This window comes from Sturnira hondurensis, unplaced genomic scaffold (genome assembly GCF_014824575.4).
Source record: "Sturnira hondurensis isolate 20B ecotype Veracruz unplaced genomic scaffold, ASM1482457v3 Scaffold0008761, whole genome shotgun sequence".
Classification (NCBI taxonomy): domain Eukaryota; kingdom Metazoa; phylum Chordata; class Mammalia; order Chiroptera; family Phyllostomidae; genus Sturnira; species Sturnira hondurensis.
Genome location: NW_028081392.1, coordinates 431431 through 448731, shown reverse-complemented (window position 1 = coordinate 448731; position 17301 = coordinate 431431). Strand labels below are relative to the sequence as shown.

General features: G+C 50.7%; 1 protein-coding gene across 1 annotated transcript in view; it reads right to left on the bottom strand.

The window, feature by feature from the left end:
* The window catches only part of ADAMTS14 (ADAM metallopeptidase with thrombospondin type 1 motif 14), an 89648-nt gene that overhangs the window by 56482 nt on the left and 15865 nt on the right, over nt 1-17301 (bottom strand). Inside the window, exon 3 of the mRNA XM_037055816.1 lies at nt 4699-4855. Within this exon, the coding sequence (XP_036911711.1) occupies nt 4699-4855 (157 nt within the window). The remainder of the gene's footprint in view (nt 1-4698; nt 4856-17301) is intronic.

Here is a 17301-nt window from a genome sequence, read left to right as displayed (position 1 = left end):
GGGTCTCTCAAGAAAGCTTCAAAGTCATAATTTTTAATGCCTTTTCTGCCATCTACCCTGAAGTTCTGATACTTGTACTATTGATTTCTAAGAACATTTATTCTATCTACAGTTATTTGAGAACCTCATAGAGATGGAACAGGGCTAAGGCTGTAAAGATGCCACCACTAAAATCCTAGAATGTATACAAGGGTGCAGCTACAGGAGGGGCCCCAATACTTACAAGTGGATGGTGGGTAGGTGATGTGCAGGTGACAGGTAAGATACCAGACTGTGACAACACAGCAATGTCAAGGGCTGAGTAGGACTGACGAGTAAAGGCTTTCATGCCAAGTCCCAGAGCAGGACCGGGGTGTTGAGGGAGGCTTCTGGAGGAGGGGACATCTAAGCTGGGTGGGACGGGAAGCAGGACAACCTGCTGAGAGCATAGGGAGCAGAGGAAACTGACCCTGCAAAATCCCTTTGAGCAACTTTGTGAAGACACCATCCACAGTGTGGGTGACCCTCAGGAACAAGTCAAAAGATACCTTTGCAGGGACCCAAGTTCTGCCTCTAAGCCTCTACTGATGGGTTCTTAAGGAACCGAAATCCAAGGATAGGGCCATAGGAACCACGGGACTCAGTGCTACTATCTGTCTATTTTCCCTGTGGTCAGAGAGCTACCGTGCAAAGGGGAAAAAGCACCAGACTTAAGGACTGAAAAAAATGTGTGGCCACTGGCCTACTGTGGAAACCGGAAAAGGGCGGCCAGCCCCTGAGCAATCACAGCCTGGCAAGCAGGGCTCAAGCCCAGGTCACTCACCTGCCCCTGAGGCCAAAGTGTCCCTCTTAGCAGGCTCCTCTGCATAGGAGCACCTGGCAGCCCTGGGGCCCAAGCCTGACTATGTGCACAACAACCCACAGACAAGTTCCTGGGAGAGAGGAAGGTGGACCCCCAGGAAGAGAGGACAAGGGACAAGGGCTCTCTCTGCGGAGTGGGAAGAACCTTCAGCAGTACCCAGAGGTTTACAAACTACAAGAGAAATGTGGATCTTGACCTTCACAGCTCTCCCTGCCTAGTCTGTCAAAGGGAGGCTCGGAGAGGTTGCCGACTCATCCCAGGTCACACAGCCAGGTGACGGCAGAAGTCCAGAATGTAAACTTGGATCTGCCCCTCTCCCATTATCACTCCCTATCAGGGCCCACCCGATATCTCCCTCAGCAAAAACAGTGCGGGAAGTTGGGGAGGGCCTACTGACATCAGCCATAGACCCCAGAGATGTTCCACCCACACCCTCTTTTGTGTGTCTCTCACCCTTCGGGCCAAAATAGGTGACCCTCAAAATGTGGAAGATGGGGGCAGCAGGCCACCGGGAGGCTTTCAGTGAGCCCACCCAAGAAGGCTCAGAATATAAAACGATGCAGCTGCTTTGGAAAACAGTTTGGCAGCTCCCCAGAAAGTTAGACACAGAACCGCCATAGGACCGAGACATTCCACTCCTAGGTACACACCGAAAAGAATCGAAAACATGTGTTCCACCAAAACTCGCCACAAACGTTCACAGCGCACGATCATAAAGAAAAGCACGGAGACAACCCAAACGTCTATTAGCAGGTGGATGAACAAGCCACGCTGCGTCCACACAACGGAGCACCACCCTGCCACAAAGAGGACCGAAGTGCCGAGACAGGCTCCAACACGGAGGACGCGCGTGTGCTAAATGAAAGAGGCCGGTCACGGCAGGCCACATATCCCGTGCTTCCGTTCCCACGAGATGTCCAGAATAGGCAAATGTATGGAGACAGAAGGTAGACTAGTGACTGATTGCCAGGGTGTTGGGCCGGAGGGAGACAGGAGTGACTGCTAATGAATGGGTACAGAGGTTTTTATGGGAATAATGGAAATGTTCTGGAATCCAATAGTGGCGATGGTTATGCAACATTGTGAATATGGTAAGAAACCACTGAATTGTATACTTTAATTAAAATGGTTAAAATGGTGGATTTCATCTCAATTTAAAACACACACACACACACACACACACACACACACACACACACACAGCAGCCCTAGGCCCCAGCCTGGCGGGCTACCCTGGCATCTGGCAGCGCTAGCCTCCAGCCTGGGAGCCGGAACTCTGGCCGCAGGCACACATGGCCCATTGGCATTCAGGAAGGAAGTGGAGGGTGGGGAGGGGTGATGGAGAGCAGGGCCATGGGTTACGGAAGGAAAGGGTAGCGCTAGGAGTATGGGAACGCCCGTCCAGGGCACACCCTGCAAGGCCAAGGCAGGGTCCACAGGGTCGCAGGGGGCCTGCGGTGAGGCTCAGCTCACACCTGGAGGTCCAGCTAAGGGGAGTCTCTACCCAGGACTTGGGATGGTTTGCATTTCCCACCAGAGTCCTTGAGAGAAAATCACTTAACTCTCCTTTGGAGCCCATCCAGGGTGTGGGGGGTGCTGAGTATGTGACTGTGGGGGTGTGTGAGTGGGTGAGTGTCAGTGGGGAGATGTGTGACTGTGTGGAGAGGCATAAGTGGGTAATTAGCGTGTGTGAATGAGTATGAGTGAATGCATAAACTGTGTGACTGAGTGTGAGTGGGTGAGGTATGACTTGTGTAGGTTCCCTGTGAGTGAGCAAGTGTGTACAGGTGAGTGTGTCAGTGTGGGGAGTGTGTGCGTGCCCTCCTCAGGAAGCAGTGACCAAGGCCATACCCTGAGTGCGAACAGGAAGAGTCCCCCACTGGCCCAGTTCACCAGTGCACCTCACATGCCTCCGCTGAGGGGCAGCTAGAAAGCAGTCTGGTGGGCCCTTGGTGCCCCCTTTCCTTCCTCGAGGAGAGCTGGACATGGCCCACAGGGCAGCACCGCTCATGCAAGTGACACAAACAACACTAAGACTTGGCGTCTGTCCTCTAGAACACCCCACCCTAGCCTGTCTGGAAGAAGGGGACTGTCCCAGGAGAAATCCAGGGGGCTGAGGGATCCAGGAGAGGGGACATCTGAACTGGGCTGACGCCTGGGCAGGATGGGGACAGACAGAGACAGATGTGGGAAGGTGCTCAGCTGGGGAAGATTCCTCAAAAGCCTGTTTCCGGTGGCTAAGCAGGCGCTGACCAGCTGGCCTGGGCCTACGATGTGTTCCCTGTATGCCAAGAACTAAGCCCAAAGACTTGAGGTAGAACCTTTCACCTTCACGAAGAACGGTAAATGGAAGACAGGCGCACCCACAAACACGTCTCCACACACTGGGCTCAGACCCACCACTGGTCTGAAACGCAGAGTGAGTGGGAGTCCCAGGTCTCCAAGAAAGTCTTCTGTCTCCCCTTGTCTTTCCAAGGAAGAACTCCAAAGAGTCCAGGGCAGGGCGCCACAGGCAGCCTGACAGGAGGGAGTCACACCTGAGTCCCGGCTGGAACTGCAACTCTGCCAGCTCAGGAGTCCGGGCTTCCCAGGAGACGGTGGCAGGCCACAGGGTTGGTTCCAGGCTCAGACCCGTGAGCAGGACTTCCCCAGGGTCTCTCCCCAAAAGGGGATTTATGTACTTTTGATTCAGAACTGGCCTCAAATAAAATGGAACCCAATGAGCTTTGCCGTCCTTCCAGGCAGGAAGTGACCCAGGGAATGGTGCCAGTCCCCACCCTGCCCCTGCAATCCACCCCTCCAATCCACCCCAGCCCCCATGGCTCCGCCCAGCCCCCTGCCCCCCACCCCACACCACAGACCCACAGAGCCCTCCTCCTCTGGGCTAGTGCCAGTGCTGCAGCTCCCTTTATGAACCACGTGGAGAGCGGCTGGAGCTTCAGAGAAGGCACTGTATGTAGGGACAACCGGTTTTCAAGCATTCCTTCATGCTGTGCTCAACCCCACCAGGGCCCTGGCTGGAGGGTGTGGCTGCTCATGGCAAGGTTCCACCCAGGGTCTTCTCATGTCCTCTTGGCTGAAGCCTTCCTGATGAGGCTAACTGGGACAATGAAGTTGGCCACGGGCCCGGACCAACACACACGGCATCTATTGCTTCATTCGCTCAGCCTTGGGTTCCGAGTGCTGTGCTGGTCACCAGGGTGCAGGGATGCCTCTGCTGGCAGAGGGTCTTACTCTAACATGTCAGTAGTCAGCCTAATAACCGACTAGTAGTCATCAAGTACCTACTACATGCCAAGCTCCACTATCACTAATCCATACAATCTCAGAGGAAAACAACAATCTGTCCTACTTTACAGATTAGAACATGAGGCTCAGAGGTGGTAAATAACTTGCTAGGGTCACACACTAGACAGCACTGCAGACAGGGTTTTAAAATGGTCCAGTGGACACCAAGCTGACCCTGATGCCCTGACACAGGGCAGGTTTCCTGTGAGTGTTCTAAGAACTTCCTTCCTGTGGCTCCCGGAGGTTGAGTTGGGCATTAGGGGAAAGAGGTAACTGCAGCCATTCTGCCTGCTACTTGAGCAGAGAAACAGCCTTGCAAAGCAACGCTACAGTCCCAGGGTCCATTGTTCAGGGGGCTCAGGGAGCTCCTCTGGCCCCCAGCTGCAGCCAGTTGCAGTAGCCTCTAAAAGCCCTGGACACAGTAGGTACAGTAGGTCTGCATGGCCCAGTCCCACGTTACAGATGAGAAGACTATGGCCAGGCATGGAGGGGTTTAAGGCCTGCAGTTACCTGAAGACTCTGCGAAGGTATGGGCAGAAGCAGAGCTTGGGGCCCTGCCCACAGCCTACCTTCGTTGTGGAGGTCCCCTCCGGGCTCCGCCCACTCCTGCTGGCCAACTTCCCGGCGGTACACCACGTGTGTCCTCCCACTGGCCTCCTTGTCCTGCTGCCCCCGCTCCAGGGGCTCAATGAAGTAGTCGGTGACATCTGTACGGATGAGGCCGGCCTGAACCGTGGACGCAGCAAGCAGAAGGGGGAGAGAGAAGAGGCATGAATACATGGCACAGTACAAGTGAGTGTTAGTGAATGAGCACATCTGTGACCACGTGCATGTGACCACAGGAGGCAGGCTCTTCTCCCAGGGCCTTGGGGAGCTCTGGCATCCCGCAGGCCGCTGGGAGGGGTTGGAGGAGCTGTGCGAGGGAGCCTGTACCGGTTTCAGAAAAAGCAGATCCACTCTCACTGTGTTGTGCACTCATGAGTGCTACACACGCTTCACATCCACGAAGGGTTCTGGTGCTTAAAGGGGGGCCACTACCGTGAGGGACTTGCACACGCAGCAGGGCACCACACCGCCACAGTCGCAGGGGGCTGCCTTTACACAGGTGGAGGGGAAAACCCTATCAGTAAGGCCTCATCATCTCGACGGTGGGAGCTGGCCCCCCACTCCAGCACAAAGTGCTATTATTTCAGATTTCAGGCGTGTGTGCGTGCGGGCCTGGGAAAGCAGCTGTTCGCTGACCATAAACGAGCTGGGATCATGCCCCGGGAGCGAGTGCTCTGCTTTTAATCTAATTTTTGCCTGCATCAAAATAGTCTCTTTTAAAAAAAATCAGGTATTGGCCTTGGAAATAAAAACATATAACCTTAGCCAAGCCTTGCCCATATGTTATTAGTCCCCAGTAGAGGCAATAATCCCCGGGGCAATGAACCTAGGTGTGTGTGAATGTGTGAATGTGTGTGAATGTGTGTGTAGCCAAGCAGCCCTCCCCCTACCCCAACACACGGGTTCGCCTGGTAAGAGGAGTAAGACCCGCCCTCCTGCCACAGTGCCTAGAAAATGGAAGGCGATCCTTAACAAATATATGTATTTGTTGAATTTCCTCACTCCTTCGACAAATATCTGTTGAGTACCTACTGCATACCCGCACTGCTTCGGACGCTGGGAATACAGCTGTGAACACAAAGCAATGAATGAAGAAACCATTTTTATAAATGTACTGGACCCGCCCCGTCCAAGGAGGAGTGCCTCTTTTCCAAGCAGCCACTTTATGGACCTGAAACCTACCCATTTCCCCAGTTTTCCCACCTCAGCTTGCTTTGAGGTTGCTTCTTAGGGACCCCACTCCAAGGCCTATGGATCACGCCCCACGGGGCCTCCCCGCAGCGGCCAGTCTTTCCCTGCCCCTTCTGGCTGAAGCTCTGGGTCAGACTGAAAACCCCGCTTTGGATCAAAACCAAGATGGCAGCCTCCTGTGTCTCACAAACGACCCAATCAGGAGGCCAAACACGTTCTAGGGAAAAGTAGCGGCATTATAACAGAATAAGTGTGGGGCTTTCCAAGGTAACCATCTTGTAAGGCGATACTCAGTTGTCTGCAAAAGTTCCGGTCTGCTTATTAAAATGTCAACATCAAACCTTATATTGTGCATATTTCCTTTCTTTCAAAGTGATTTTACTTTTTTGCCTTGGCACCTGCTATGTGCCAAGGGCAGGGAGAAACAGATCATAAGTAAAGCCCAGCTTTCGGCTGTGAGCTGCTCATCACCTGGAGGGAAGGGCCCACAGAGGAGCAGAGCGCGGCCATATGTTCTGCTCCTTGCTGTGGTGGGCAGGTCTGACTGAAGGGCGGGTATCCATCAGGCTCTCAGGGTCAAGGGGCAGACATTCAACTTGAACTCTCTTGGTTCCAAGTAGAGTGTATTGGCCCCGTGGTGGACTATGGCAGGGGCAGGCACTCGGCTCCCTCTCCACCCTCCTCTCAGCACCCTCTGCAGCAGCTCTGTTCTCCCAGACAAGGCTTCGTAGCCCACCTGTAGACACATCTCTAGCCCACCACCAGAGACGAGGCTCTCCTTCCATAGCCCCACCTGCAACAGCACACCTACCTACATGCTACCCTTTATAAAGAGTGTATCATAAAAACAGGATCTGCCACTTATACTTACAGATCTTACTGAGTCTTTACAACAATCCTATGCAGTAGCCACAGACGTTAGATCCATTTCACGGATAAGGAAACAGAGGCTCAGGATGGTTAGGTAACTTGTTCCAAGTCACCTAGCAAGTAAGTGACAGGCCTAGAACAGGAGCCCAGCTCCTCATGCCTCTCAACCACTAGGCTGTATTACCTCAGGCTGTCCCTGGGCCCTGCTTCTGCCCTTCAAAGCCCCTTGGAATGAAGAAACTTTTCTCTCATAGTCCCGTTTGCAAATCCCTGGGCCTCTGGTCCAGTCTGACCTTACAAAGCAAGCAAGATGTTCACTTCCCCCCTCTGGGGGAACAAACACACAGACACAAACAAAAAGTACCCCTCCCCTGGAAGCCAGTTGTCCTCTCACCCTGGCGGGAGGATGGGGAGAGAGTCCAACACACAGCCCTCAGAGGAACAGAGCCCTTCCACTCCCCAGGCGAAGCAGCCCCAGCAGGAAAGGGTCCTCACCCCACAGGCCATCGTCATCACACTGCCAGCACTCCTCTGCCCGAGGGGAGTCCAGCCCCCACACTGCCCACCGGCCTCTCCCCAGGCAAGAGTGAAATAATCTCTATTTCCCCACCCGCTTTAACTGTTTAGGGCAAAGACAACCCTGTAATATGCAACCTGGACAAGTTTCAAGCCCCTTTGTGACTGGGGTCCCACCAGCCCCGACCCCAGGATCAAGGGCAGAACTCCCCCACCAATTTTCCTTGTCCATTCTGTGCATCATGTCCAGTCTTGACAGGTAGTTCTTGTCCAGGTCCGGGTGCCCCCTCAGCCCCTGAGGGGGTGGAAAGGCAGGCCCAGACACCAGATCAGGCTGCAGGCTGGGCCAGTCCCTCCCACGAGGCCCTCGGTTTCCCATCTACGACACGAGGGCTTGGCCCACGATCCTCTCCAGCTCTGCCCTGGCCAGGAAACCGGGCCCCGAGCAGGGTAGACAGACTGGCAAAGGGAACTTTCTGGCTCTCTGCCTCCCTGCCGAATTACTCCTGCCTCTCAATTTACGAGATGTTTATGTTTCTGAAAAGTGGTGGCTAATTTTAAAGCTCTAAAATCAACTCAGATTTCTGTATAAGAAGTAAAGGGGGGTGAGATTAATTCTACTTAGTTGGAAAAGAAATGTCAACCATATCTGTTTTCACCCATACCTTATTCTTTTGGAAATAATAAATAAGTAGAAAATACATATTACAAGGTTTCTTTATGCAATAAAAACAACCAAAAAAAAAAAATAGCAGCTCACACCCAATTGAGCCCATGCACTAGTCAGACCCTCAGGCTATTTTTCTGAATGGAAACTCTCCAATGAGTAGGCTGGCCCCCCAGCCAAGCTCAAGATCCTTTAATATAACTGTCTTTGAGGGGCCTTTCCTAGAAGGTGACTAGCTGATGGGGTAGGTCTATTTGGTATCTCTGTGACATTATTCTAGTCACAAAGGTGACACCTTCTGCTGCCTCTTCACGCAGAGGCCCCAGGCCAGGCTAATTGAAGTTTCCCTGGTCTGCTTCCCCTCAGGGGAAGCCCCCAACTCCAGAGTGTAATTCCAGGGAGTGAAGGACACTTGTCGGGGGTCACAGGAGAGCTGCATGCTGGCTTAGAAACTACCTTGTGCCCTGCCCCAGGGGGCAAGTTCAGTTGTCAGCAGTAGCTATCATCCGGGTGAGGTCCCAAATATTTTAGCAGATGACTAGAGACATGTTATTTTGGGATTGGCCTGTATGTATATAATAAAACACACTTATTCTAAAATTGCATGTCCTTGCATGTAAATTGGGAGGCAAGGGTACAGAGCCAGCAGACAGAGGTCCCAGGAAGGCATCCCCAAGGACTGGAATGCACGCCCTTAGACGGTGCAAAAGCGCAGGCTTGGACAAGGGCAGGGATCCATCTGTGCTGAGTCCAATGCAGAGACAAGAGGCAAGGACGCAGCCTGGGGCCCAGACAGGGCACACAGCTTGGCTCTGGGACGGGGGATCCTGAACCCACATCTGCACCCTCGGATTCACCAGCCTCTGCTGAATGCCGGGAGGAAGCACTTCAAGATGGCAGCTCAAGCAGAGTCAGGTCTCCTCTTCCTTGTCCTTCCAAGATGGCCTAAGAGGGACCTCCCGGAAGACAAAGGAGCAGGGCAGGCCTCCTCCGACCCAACTATCCCACCACCTCCCAAGGAGAGCGTATTCTTGGGCCTGAACTTGTTCTGGAAATTCCATTACGAGAGTTTTACTGCCTGCTGTGCTGTCTCAGGTCCTAGGCTTCCAGCAAATTCAGCTTGAAACTGTTCCGCTGTAGGAAATGAAAGAAAGCCCAGCAAGTGGAGTCTGCGGTGAGACACACAACTGGGAGTGCAGTGAGAATCAGAAATGGCTTCCACCAGGCTCTCCCCCAACCCAGCAACCTGCTTCTAGCCAGGCGCTGCCAGCCACGCCCCCTCCCTGACCCCTCCCAGGACTGCATCAACCACTGCCCCCTCAGAACCCTTGACTTCAGCAGTCTCCGCCCCTACTGCCTCTGCCCTGCTCACTTACCCCTCAGCATGCTGGCTCCGCTACTGTTAAACTTCATCGGGACCTCCAACGTGTGGCCCCACCACTTTATCACTGTCACCCCCTGGCCCCCTACCAAGTCCTCACACCCCTTCTCACCACTGGGACCTTTGGGTCTAGAATCATAATTCCCCTGTAAACATACATAACTCTCTCCTCTCGCTTCCCCTCCATCCTGCTTTCCCAGAGGAGCCGCTGCCCTAGTTCAACCCAACCAGCCACGCACTCTGTGTCCACACACTGACAGAGGAAACGCACGTGGGGCCCACTGTATCACTCGAAACCAGCGGTCACAACTCACATGAGCATGCTGCTGGCCAGGGATTCTGCCTCACCTCCCGGTTCTGCCCACATTCCAGTTCTCCCAATGGCTTAGACGTCCCACCCCACCCCACCCTCACCCGCTGCTCTTTTCAAGGAGAAAGCAGACACCATCAGGAGGGCCCACCCCTGTCCTCACACCACCCTGTGCTCGGAATCACCTCCCTTTCACCTCCTTGAGGACTTAGCTCTGGCAGTTAGTACCCTCTTTCTGGCATCACCATGCTTGCTCCCTCTCCTGACAGTTCTCACGGACACACAGGTGCCCCCAGGGACCTCCCGCCTGGGAAACTCCCCCGCTCGCTCCCCCCCAGCCCAGTCTCTGCCTTCCTCCCAAGCAGAAAGAGGCATCTGCACTCACTGTCTCCACCTCCAGGTCTCATGCCTCCCCTCTACCCACCCCACAGGGCCTTCTGGAGCCACCCCTTCCTGAAAACTGCTCTTATCCAGGCCACCTGTGACCTCATGTGCCCAGAGCCAGCACTCAATTATTTGTCCTGGTCTCACTCAGCTCCTCCAGCCACACATGCCCCCTGGAAACTTCCCGATCCCATGGCTTTAAATACCCTACGTGTGCTTTCAGAGAGCTCCTCCGTTTCATCTCCAGCCCCGACCCCTCCCAGAATCCTTGCAGGACTGTCTCACAGTCTTCTCGATAGAGACCCCAGGCCTCTGCTGGGCACACCAAACTTTAAAGCACACCTAAAAGCAGTATGGAGAGACCTCAAAAAGTTAAAATGGATCTGCCTTTTGACAAGTAATCCTACTTCTGGGAACATATCTGAAGGAACCCAAAACACGAATTTGAAAGAACATAAGCACCCCTATGTTCAGTGCAGCACTATTTACAATCACCAGGATATGGAAGCAGCCCAAGTGTCCATCAGTAGATGAGCGGATAAAACAACTCTGGGACATTTACACAATGGAGTACTACTTAGCCATAAAAAAGAAGAAAATCTTACCCTTTACAACAGCATGGATGGACCTGGAGAACCTTATGCTAAGTGAACTAAGCCAGTCAAAGAAAGACAAATACCACATGATTTCTTCATATGTGGAATCTAATGAACAAAGTGAACTAACAAGGAAAATGGGGACAGACGCATAGAGAGCAGGATGACAGCTAGCAGGGCATGGGGAAGGGTAGGGGGTGGAGGGACTGAGCAAAAAGGAAAAAGGACTCATGGACATGGACAACAGCGTGGTGACTGCTGAGGGGAGAGGAGTATTAGGAGACTAAAGGGTAAAGGAAAAAACACAATAAAGATTAAATAAAATACAAAACACAAATAAAAGCAGACCTTTTCCTCCCTAGCCATCCTCATCCCAGAAAATGGCATAATATCCCCAGCCGCTCAAGCTAAAAATCAGGAGTGGTGGGCCCAGAGGTTGGGTTTTTCAAATCCTTTCCCATCTCTCCCACCATCCATCATTCTGTCGATGTCAGGCCGGCTAAAAGCCTCACCCAACATAATCTGCAGGTTCTAGAACCACTGATGGGTCATCCTAGGCCACTGTCTCTGGGTCTCAACAGGTGGGAGGGAGCTGGCTCCACCCACACACCCCCCACACCCTGGGACCACCACTCCTGCCAGAACTCCCCGAGGTGGCCCAGATCCTTTCCTCCCTCAGTGTGTCCTTTTGTCTTCATGAAGCACCTACTGTGAGCTGGACGTGAGGGGGATGGGCGTGTGCATAAAGTCGTGAGAGACCAGCCTCCACCCTCCCGATAAGGGCCTTGTAACTAGCATATATAAAGAACTCATACAACTCAATAATAAAAAGACAAACAACCCCACCTGAAAATAAAAAAAGAATCTAAACAAATATTTCTCCAAGGAATATATACACATGACCAATAAGCATGTGAAAATGTGCGTGACACCGTCTGTCGCTAGGGCAATGCAAATCAAACCCACAGTGAGATAGCCCTCCACACCCACTGGGAGGGCTAGAATCAGGCAGGCGGAGAACTGTTGCCAAGGGTGTGGAGAAACCGGAGCCCTAGACACTGCTGTTGGGAGTGCAAAGGGATGCAGCCACTTCCAAAACAGTCTGGCTGTTCCTCAAATATTAAACAGAGTTACCATATGGCCTGGGAACTCCACTCCTTGGTATATACACAAAAGCAATGAAAACATACGCCCACACAAAAACTTTATACAAATGTTCGCTGCAGCACTACTCACAAGAGCCAAAAAGGAGAAACAACACAAATGCCCATCAACTGATGAGTGGATAAACAAAACGTGGTGAATCACACAGTGAAATATTATTCACCCACTGAAGGAACGAAGGGACTCTTCTGGTCAAGATGGCGGCATAGGCAGACACGGCTTGCCTCTTCACACAACCACATCAAAATTACAACTAAAATACAGAACAACCACCACTCAGGAATGTAGGAAATCGAGCTGAATGAAGTCTGACAACTACAAAATTGAGCTGAATGGAAGTCTGACAACTACAGAATTAAAGAAACCACATCCATCCAGGCTGGTAGGAGGGGGCGCCGGTGCAAAACAGGCTGGTCCAACACCCACATAGATAAAAATTCAGGAGGGGTATTTTGGGAGCGAGGAGTCCCAGACCCACACCAGGCCCCCCAACCCAGGATTCTAGTGGCAGGATCAGTCCCCACATCTTTGGGCTGCAAAAATCAGCAGGGATTCAGTTGGTGGAAAAAACTACTAGAGTCCCAAGCAGTTCCTCTTAAAGAACCCACACACAGACTCACCTACTCAGACTCAGTCCCTCTGAGCTCCAGCACTGGGGTAGCAGCTTGAAAGGCACCAGAGGTATACAGGGAGAAACTGAAGTGCCCGGCATCAAGGCCAGCAGAGGCCATTGTCCCTTTTCTAAACCCTCCCTCCACAGAGCCAGCAAGCTGGTACCATATCTGAGACTCCATCAACAGGGCTAACACTGTTTGACCCCCCTTGGAGATCCTCAGAGGCTCTGCCCCACCCTATGGGCCCACCCAAGCTGCTTTTCCATAAGAGTGACTGGTCTTGGCTCCTAAATCCTATCAAATAAGCAACAGCTGGCTTCAGTGAGCTCTAGCGGATGCCAGATTAGATTCACAGTTTGGCTTCCCTCAGAATCTCTAAGCCCAGCACTAGTAGGAGCCACCTCACATTGCTTTACAGCTCAAGTACAGTGTCCTAGGCAAACCACAGGTAGGGGCTGACCTTGGCCTGCACCACCCAGGAAACTCCAAGGCCAGCGTACCCAGTGGACAGCTACAGACCATGTCAGAGCACCACCACGCTGCCCCTATACAGCTGATTATCTACAGACTGTGGAGTTTGGTGGTCAGTGATCATAGCCAGTCCTTGCAGCTGACTGGCCTGGATAAATCCCTCCCATTGACCTGCCAACAGAAATCAAGGCTCAACTACAAGAAGAGAGTGTACCCAGCCCACACGAAGGGTGCACTTTGGGTACCCAGATTGGGTGACAGGGGAGGCTGTGTCACTGGACCCCGCAGGACACCTACTACATTAGGCCACACTAACAAGACACAGAGTCATGCAGCTCTACCTAACACATAGAAACAAACACAGGGAGGCTGCCAAAACAAGGAGACAAAGAAACATGGCCCAAATGAAAGAACAGATCAAAACTCAAAAAAAAAAAAAAGCTAAATGAAATGGAGATAAGCAATCTATCAGAAAGAGAGTTCAAAACACTGGTTATAAGGATGCTCAAGGAACTTAGTGAGGACCTCAGCAGCATAAAAAAGACCCAGTAAGAAAGAAAGAATACACTAACTGAAATAAAAACAATTTACAGGGAAACAACAGTGGAGTGGATGAAGCTGAGAATCAAATCAATGATTTGGGACATAAGGAAGCAAAAAACAACCATGCAGAACAACAAGAAAAAAAGAATAAAAAAAATGAGGATACTATGAACAGCCTCTGGGGCAACTTCAAAAGGTCCAACATTTGCATTATAGAAGTGCCAGAAAGAGAAAGAGCAAGAAATTTCATATCTATCTGAAAAAATAAGGAAAGAAAACTTCCCTAACTTGGTGGACATAGACACGCAAGTCCAGTAAGCACAGAGAGCCCCAATTATGATGGATGCAAAGAGGCCCACTCCACAGTACATCCTAATTAAAATGTCAATGGTTAAAGGCAAAGAGACTCTTAAAATCAGCAAAAGAAAAGTTTGCCCTGGCTGGTGTAGCTCAGTGGATTGAGAACGGGCCTGTGAAGCAAAGGGTTGCCAGTTCGATTCCCAGCCAGAGCAGATGCCTGGGTTGCAGGCCAGGTCCCCAGTGGGGGACACATGAGAGGCAACCACACATTGATGTTTCTCTCCCACTCTTTCTCCTTCCTTTCCCCTCTCTCTAAAAATAAATAAATAAAATATTTTTTAAAAAGAAAAGAAGTTAGTTACCAAATGGTTGCCAGATGGGAGGGGAGTGGGGGAGAATGGGTATAGAGGTGTGGGGATTAAGAAGTACAAATAGGTGGTTACAGAATAGCCATGGGGGTGTACAGAACAGGAAATGGAGCAGCCAAAGAACTTAAACGCATAGCCCATGGACATAAACAATGTCAGGGGGATTTCTTAAGGGAGTAGGGAACACCGGGTGGAGGGGAGCAAAGGGGAAAAAATCAGGACAATTGTAATAACATAATCAATAAAATATAATTTAAATAATCAAAAGACAATGACGCCTTAAAAATAAAAAGAAAAAAGAAATGAAGTCCTGGTATATGTTATAACATGGTGAATCTTGAAAACATTATGCAAATGAAAGACGCCAATCATCAAAAGCCACATATTATATGAGTCCATGTATATGAAATGTCCAGGAGAGGGGAAATCTACAGAGACAGAAAGTAGATTAGCTGGCAGCTGGGGCCATAGACGAAGGAGGGACTGTTCCTGTTCTGTTCAAGGCCAAGCAAAGCAGGAGACCCTCACAGCACGAGTCAGAAGGCCTGTGTGCTTCATCCAGGCTGAAGTCGCGCAAACCAGGCTCACCCAGGGCTGCAGCCTTTGCTGGGGGTGATAGCAAAAGGGTACAGGGCTTCTTTCTGAGAACGTGGAGATGTTCTAAAATTGCGTGTGGTCCTAATGACCCCACTCTGTACATATGATAATGACCCACTGACTTGTAAATAGGTAAACTGCATGGCATATGAATTATATCTCAATAAAGCAAAAGATGACACGCATGCAGGGAGGTGACACGTGCATGAGGATGACACACACACAGAAACAGCACACACACAGTGACAACACATGTGTAGGCAGACAACACACACACAGCACACAGGCTGCCCACTACCACGAAAGCATGAGTCAGCATAGCTGGGATGAAAGCCTGCGGATGCTGAGATTCCATGTAATTCAAACCTGATGTGGAAGCCCCAAGCCACAGGAGCTCTGCTGGAGAGGCTGGGCTGCCAAGGCCTGGGCCCAAGCCAAGGAAAGTCTGAAAGCTGATTCATCTCAAGCTGCAGCCTTGGAGACAGGCAGGAGGAAGAGCCCTTGCAGCAGCGAGCTGAGAATCACCAGGCTCGTCCTCAGTGGCACACCCTGCCATGCCCCACACAGGCAGCATTAGAACTCCCAGAGTAGGCCCAAGGGTCGGAAGAAACACCAGAAAGCGGGCAGCCTCCACCATCTGGAGGAAGTTATCTGGGATGACCATTTGGCCTTACTTCCTAGGGTTATAACCTCTGCAGGCCCCACACCCAGAGAGGTGCTGGGTGAACAGATACTGAGGTCTTGCTGGTCCCAGTTCATCTGCAGCAAGAATCCTTCTCCAAGGAGAGGCGATGTGGTGGATAAATGCAGAGACTCTAGAGCCAGAACCCAGGCTCTGCTCCTCAGACCGCGTCACCTTGGCGAGTTGCTTAACTTCCCTGTGCTTCAGGATGACAACACCCCTATACAGTGGGTTGCTCTGAGAACATACACAGAGCACCTGGAAGGGTCCTACCTGGCAGCAAGGACCAGGCACGTGTTCCAGTTTGCTGCATGGATATCGTGACAATCGTTCAAAGTGTGCTGGGAGCTCCAGTGGCTCATAAAGGGAGTGCCAGGAGCAACATTCTGGAACCACAGGACAGCTTGTCTCTAACTCCTGGCTCCACTGTGGCCCGGCTTTGACCTGCTCAAATTCCCTGCCTGTAAACAGGAAAAAATAGCAGTGGTTGAGCATCCTTAAGGGGACAAGTCCTTACCAAGAGAACAGGCTGGTTCAGAGTAATTTTATTTTATTTTTTTATGGTTAGCAGGGTTACCTTTATTTTTTAAGTATATTTTATTGATTATGTTATTACAGTTGTCCCAACTTTTCCTCCTTTGCCCGTCTCTGACTGGTACCCTCTCTCCTCCAGCAATCCCCCCCTTAGTCCATGTCAATGGGTCGTGAGTATAAGTTCTTTGACTTCTCCATTTCCTATACTTTTCTTAACCCCCAACCCCGCCCCGTCTATTTTGTACCCATCAGTGCTGCTTACTCCCTGCACCTTTCCCCCCGTTCTCCCCCTGCCCCCTCGCTGCTGCTAACCTTCCATGTTATCTCCATTTCTGTGACTCTGTTCCTGTTCTCATTGTTTGCTTAGTTTGTTTTTGTCTTTTAGGTTTAGTTGTTGATAGCTGTGAGTTTGTTGTCATTTTAATATTTGTAGTTTTGATCTTTTTCTTAAACAAGTCCCTTTAACATTCCATATAATAAGCGCTCGGTGATAATGAACTCCTTTAACTTGGCCTTATCTGGGAAGCACTTTAACTGCCCTTCAATTCTAAATGAAAGCTTTAATGGATACAGTAATCTTGGTTGTAGGTTCTTGCTTTTCATCACTTTGAATACATCTTGCCAGTCCTTTCTTGCCTGCAAAGTTTCTTTTGAGAAATCAGCTGGAAGTCTTATGGGAACTCCTTTGTAGGTAACTGTCTGCTTTTCTCTTGCTGCTTTTAAGATTCTCTTCATCTTTAACCTCTGGCATTTTAATTTTGATGTGTCTGGGCACAGTCCTCTTTGGGTCCAAATTGTTTGGGACTCTCTCTGCTTTGGACTTGTAGGTCTATTTCCTTTGCCAAATTAGGGAAGTTTTCTTTCATTATTTCCTCAAATAAGTTTTCAATTTCCTGCTTTTCTTCTTCTCCTTCTGACATCCCTATGATTAGAATGTTGTCATGTTTGGAGATATCCCAGTCTTCTTATTCTCTCCTCATTTTTTTTGAATTCTTGTTTCTTCATTCTATTCTGGTTGAATATTTATTTTTTCCTTATGTCCCAAATACCTGATTTGAACCTTGGCTTCTTTCCCTTCACTGTTAGTTCCCTGTGGACTTTTTCATTTCACTTAGTGTAGCCTTCATTTCTTCCCTTATGTTTTTGCCAAACTCAGTGAGTTCTCTGAGCATGCTGATCACCAGTGTTTTGAACTCTGCATCTCATAGGTTGGCTGTTTCTGTTTCATTTATTCTTTTTCTGGGGGTTTGTTCTGTTCTTTCATTTGGGCCATATTTTTTTGTCTCCTCAATTTGGCAGCCTCCCTGTGTTAGTTTCTTCGTATCAGGTAGACTTGCTTTGACTCCCTGTCTTAGCGAACCTGTTAGGTGTGTGGAGC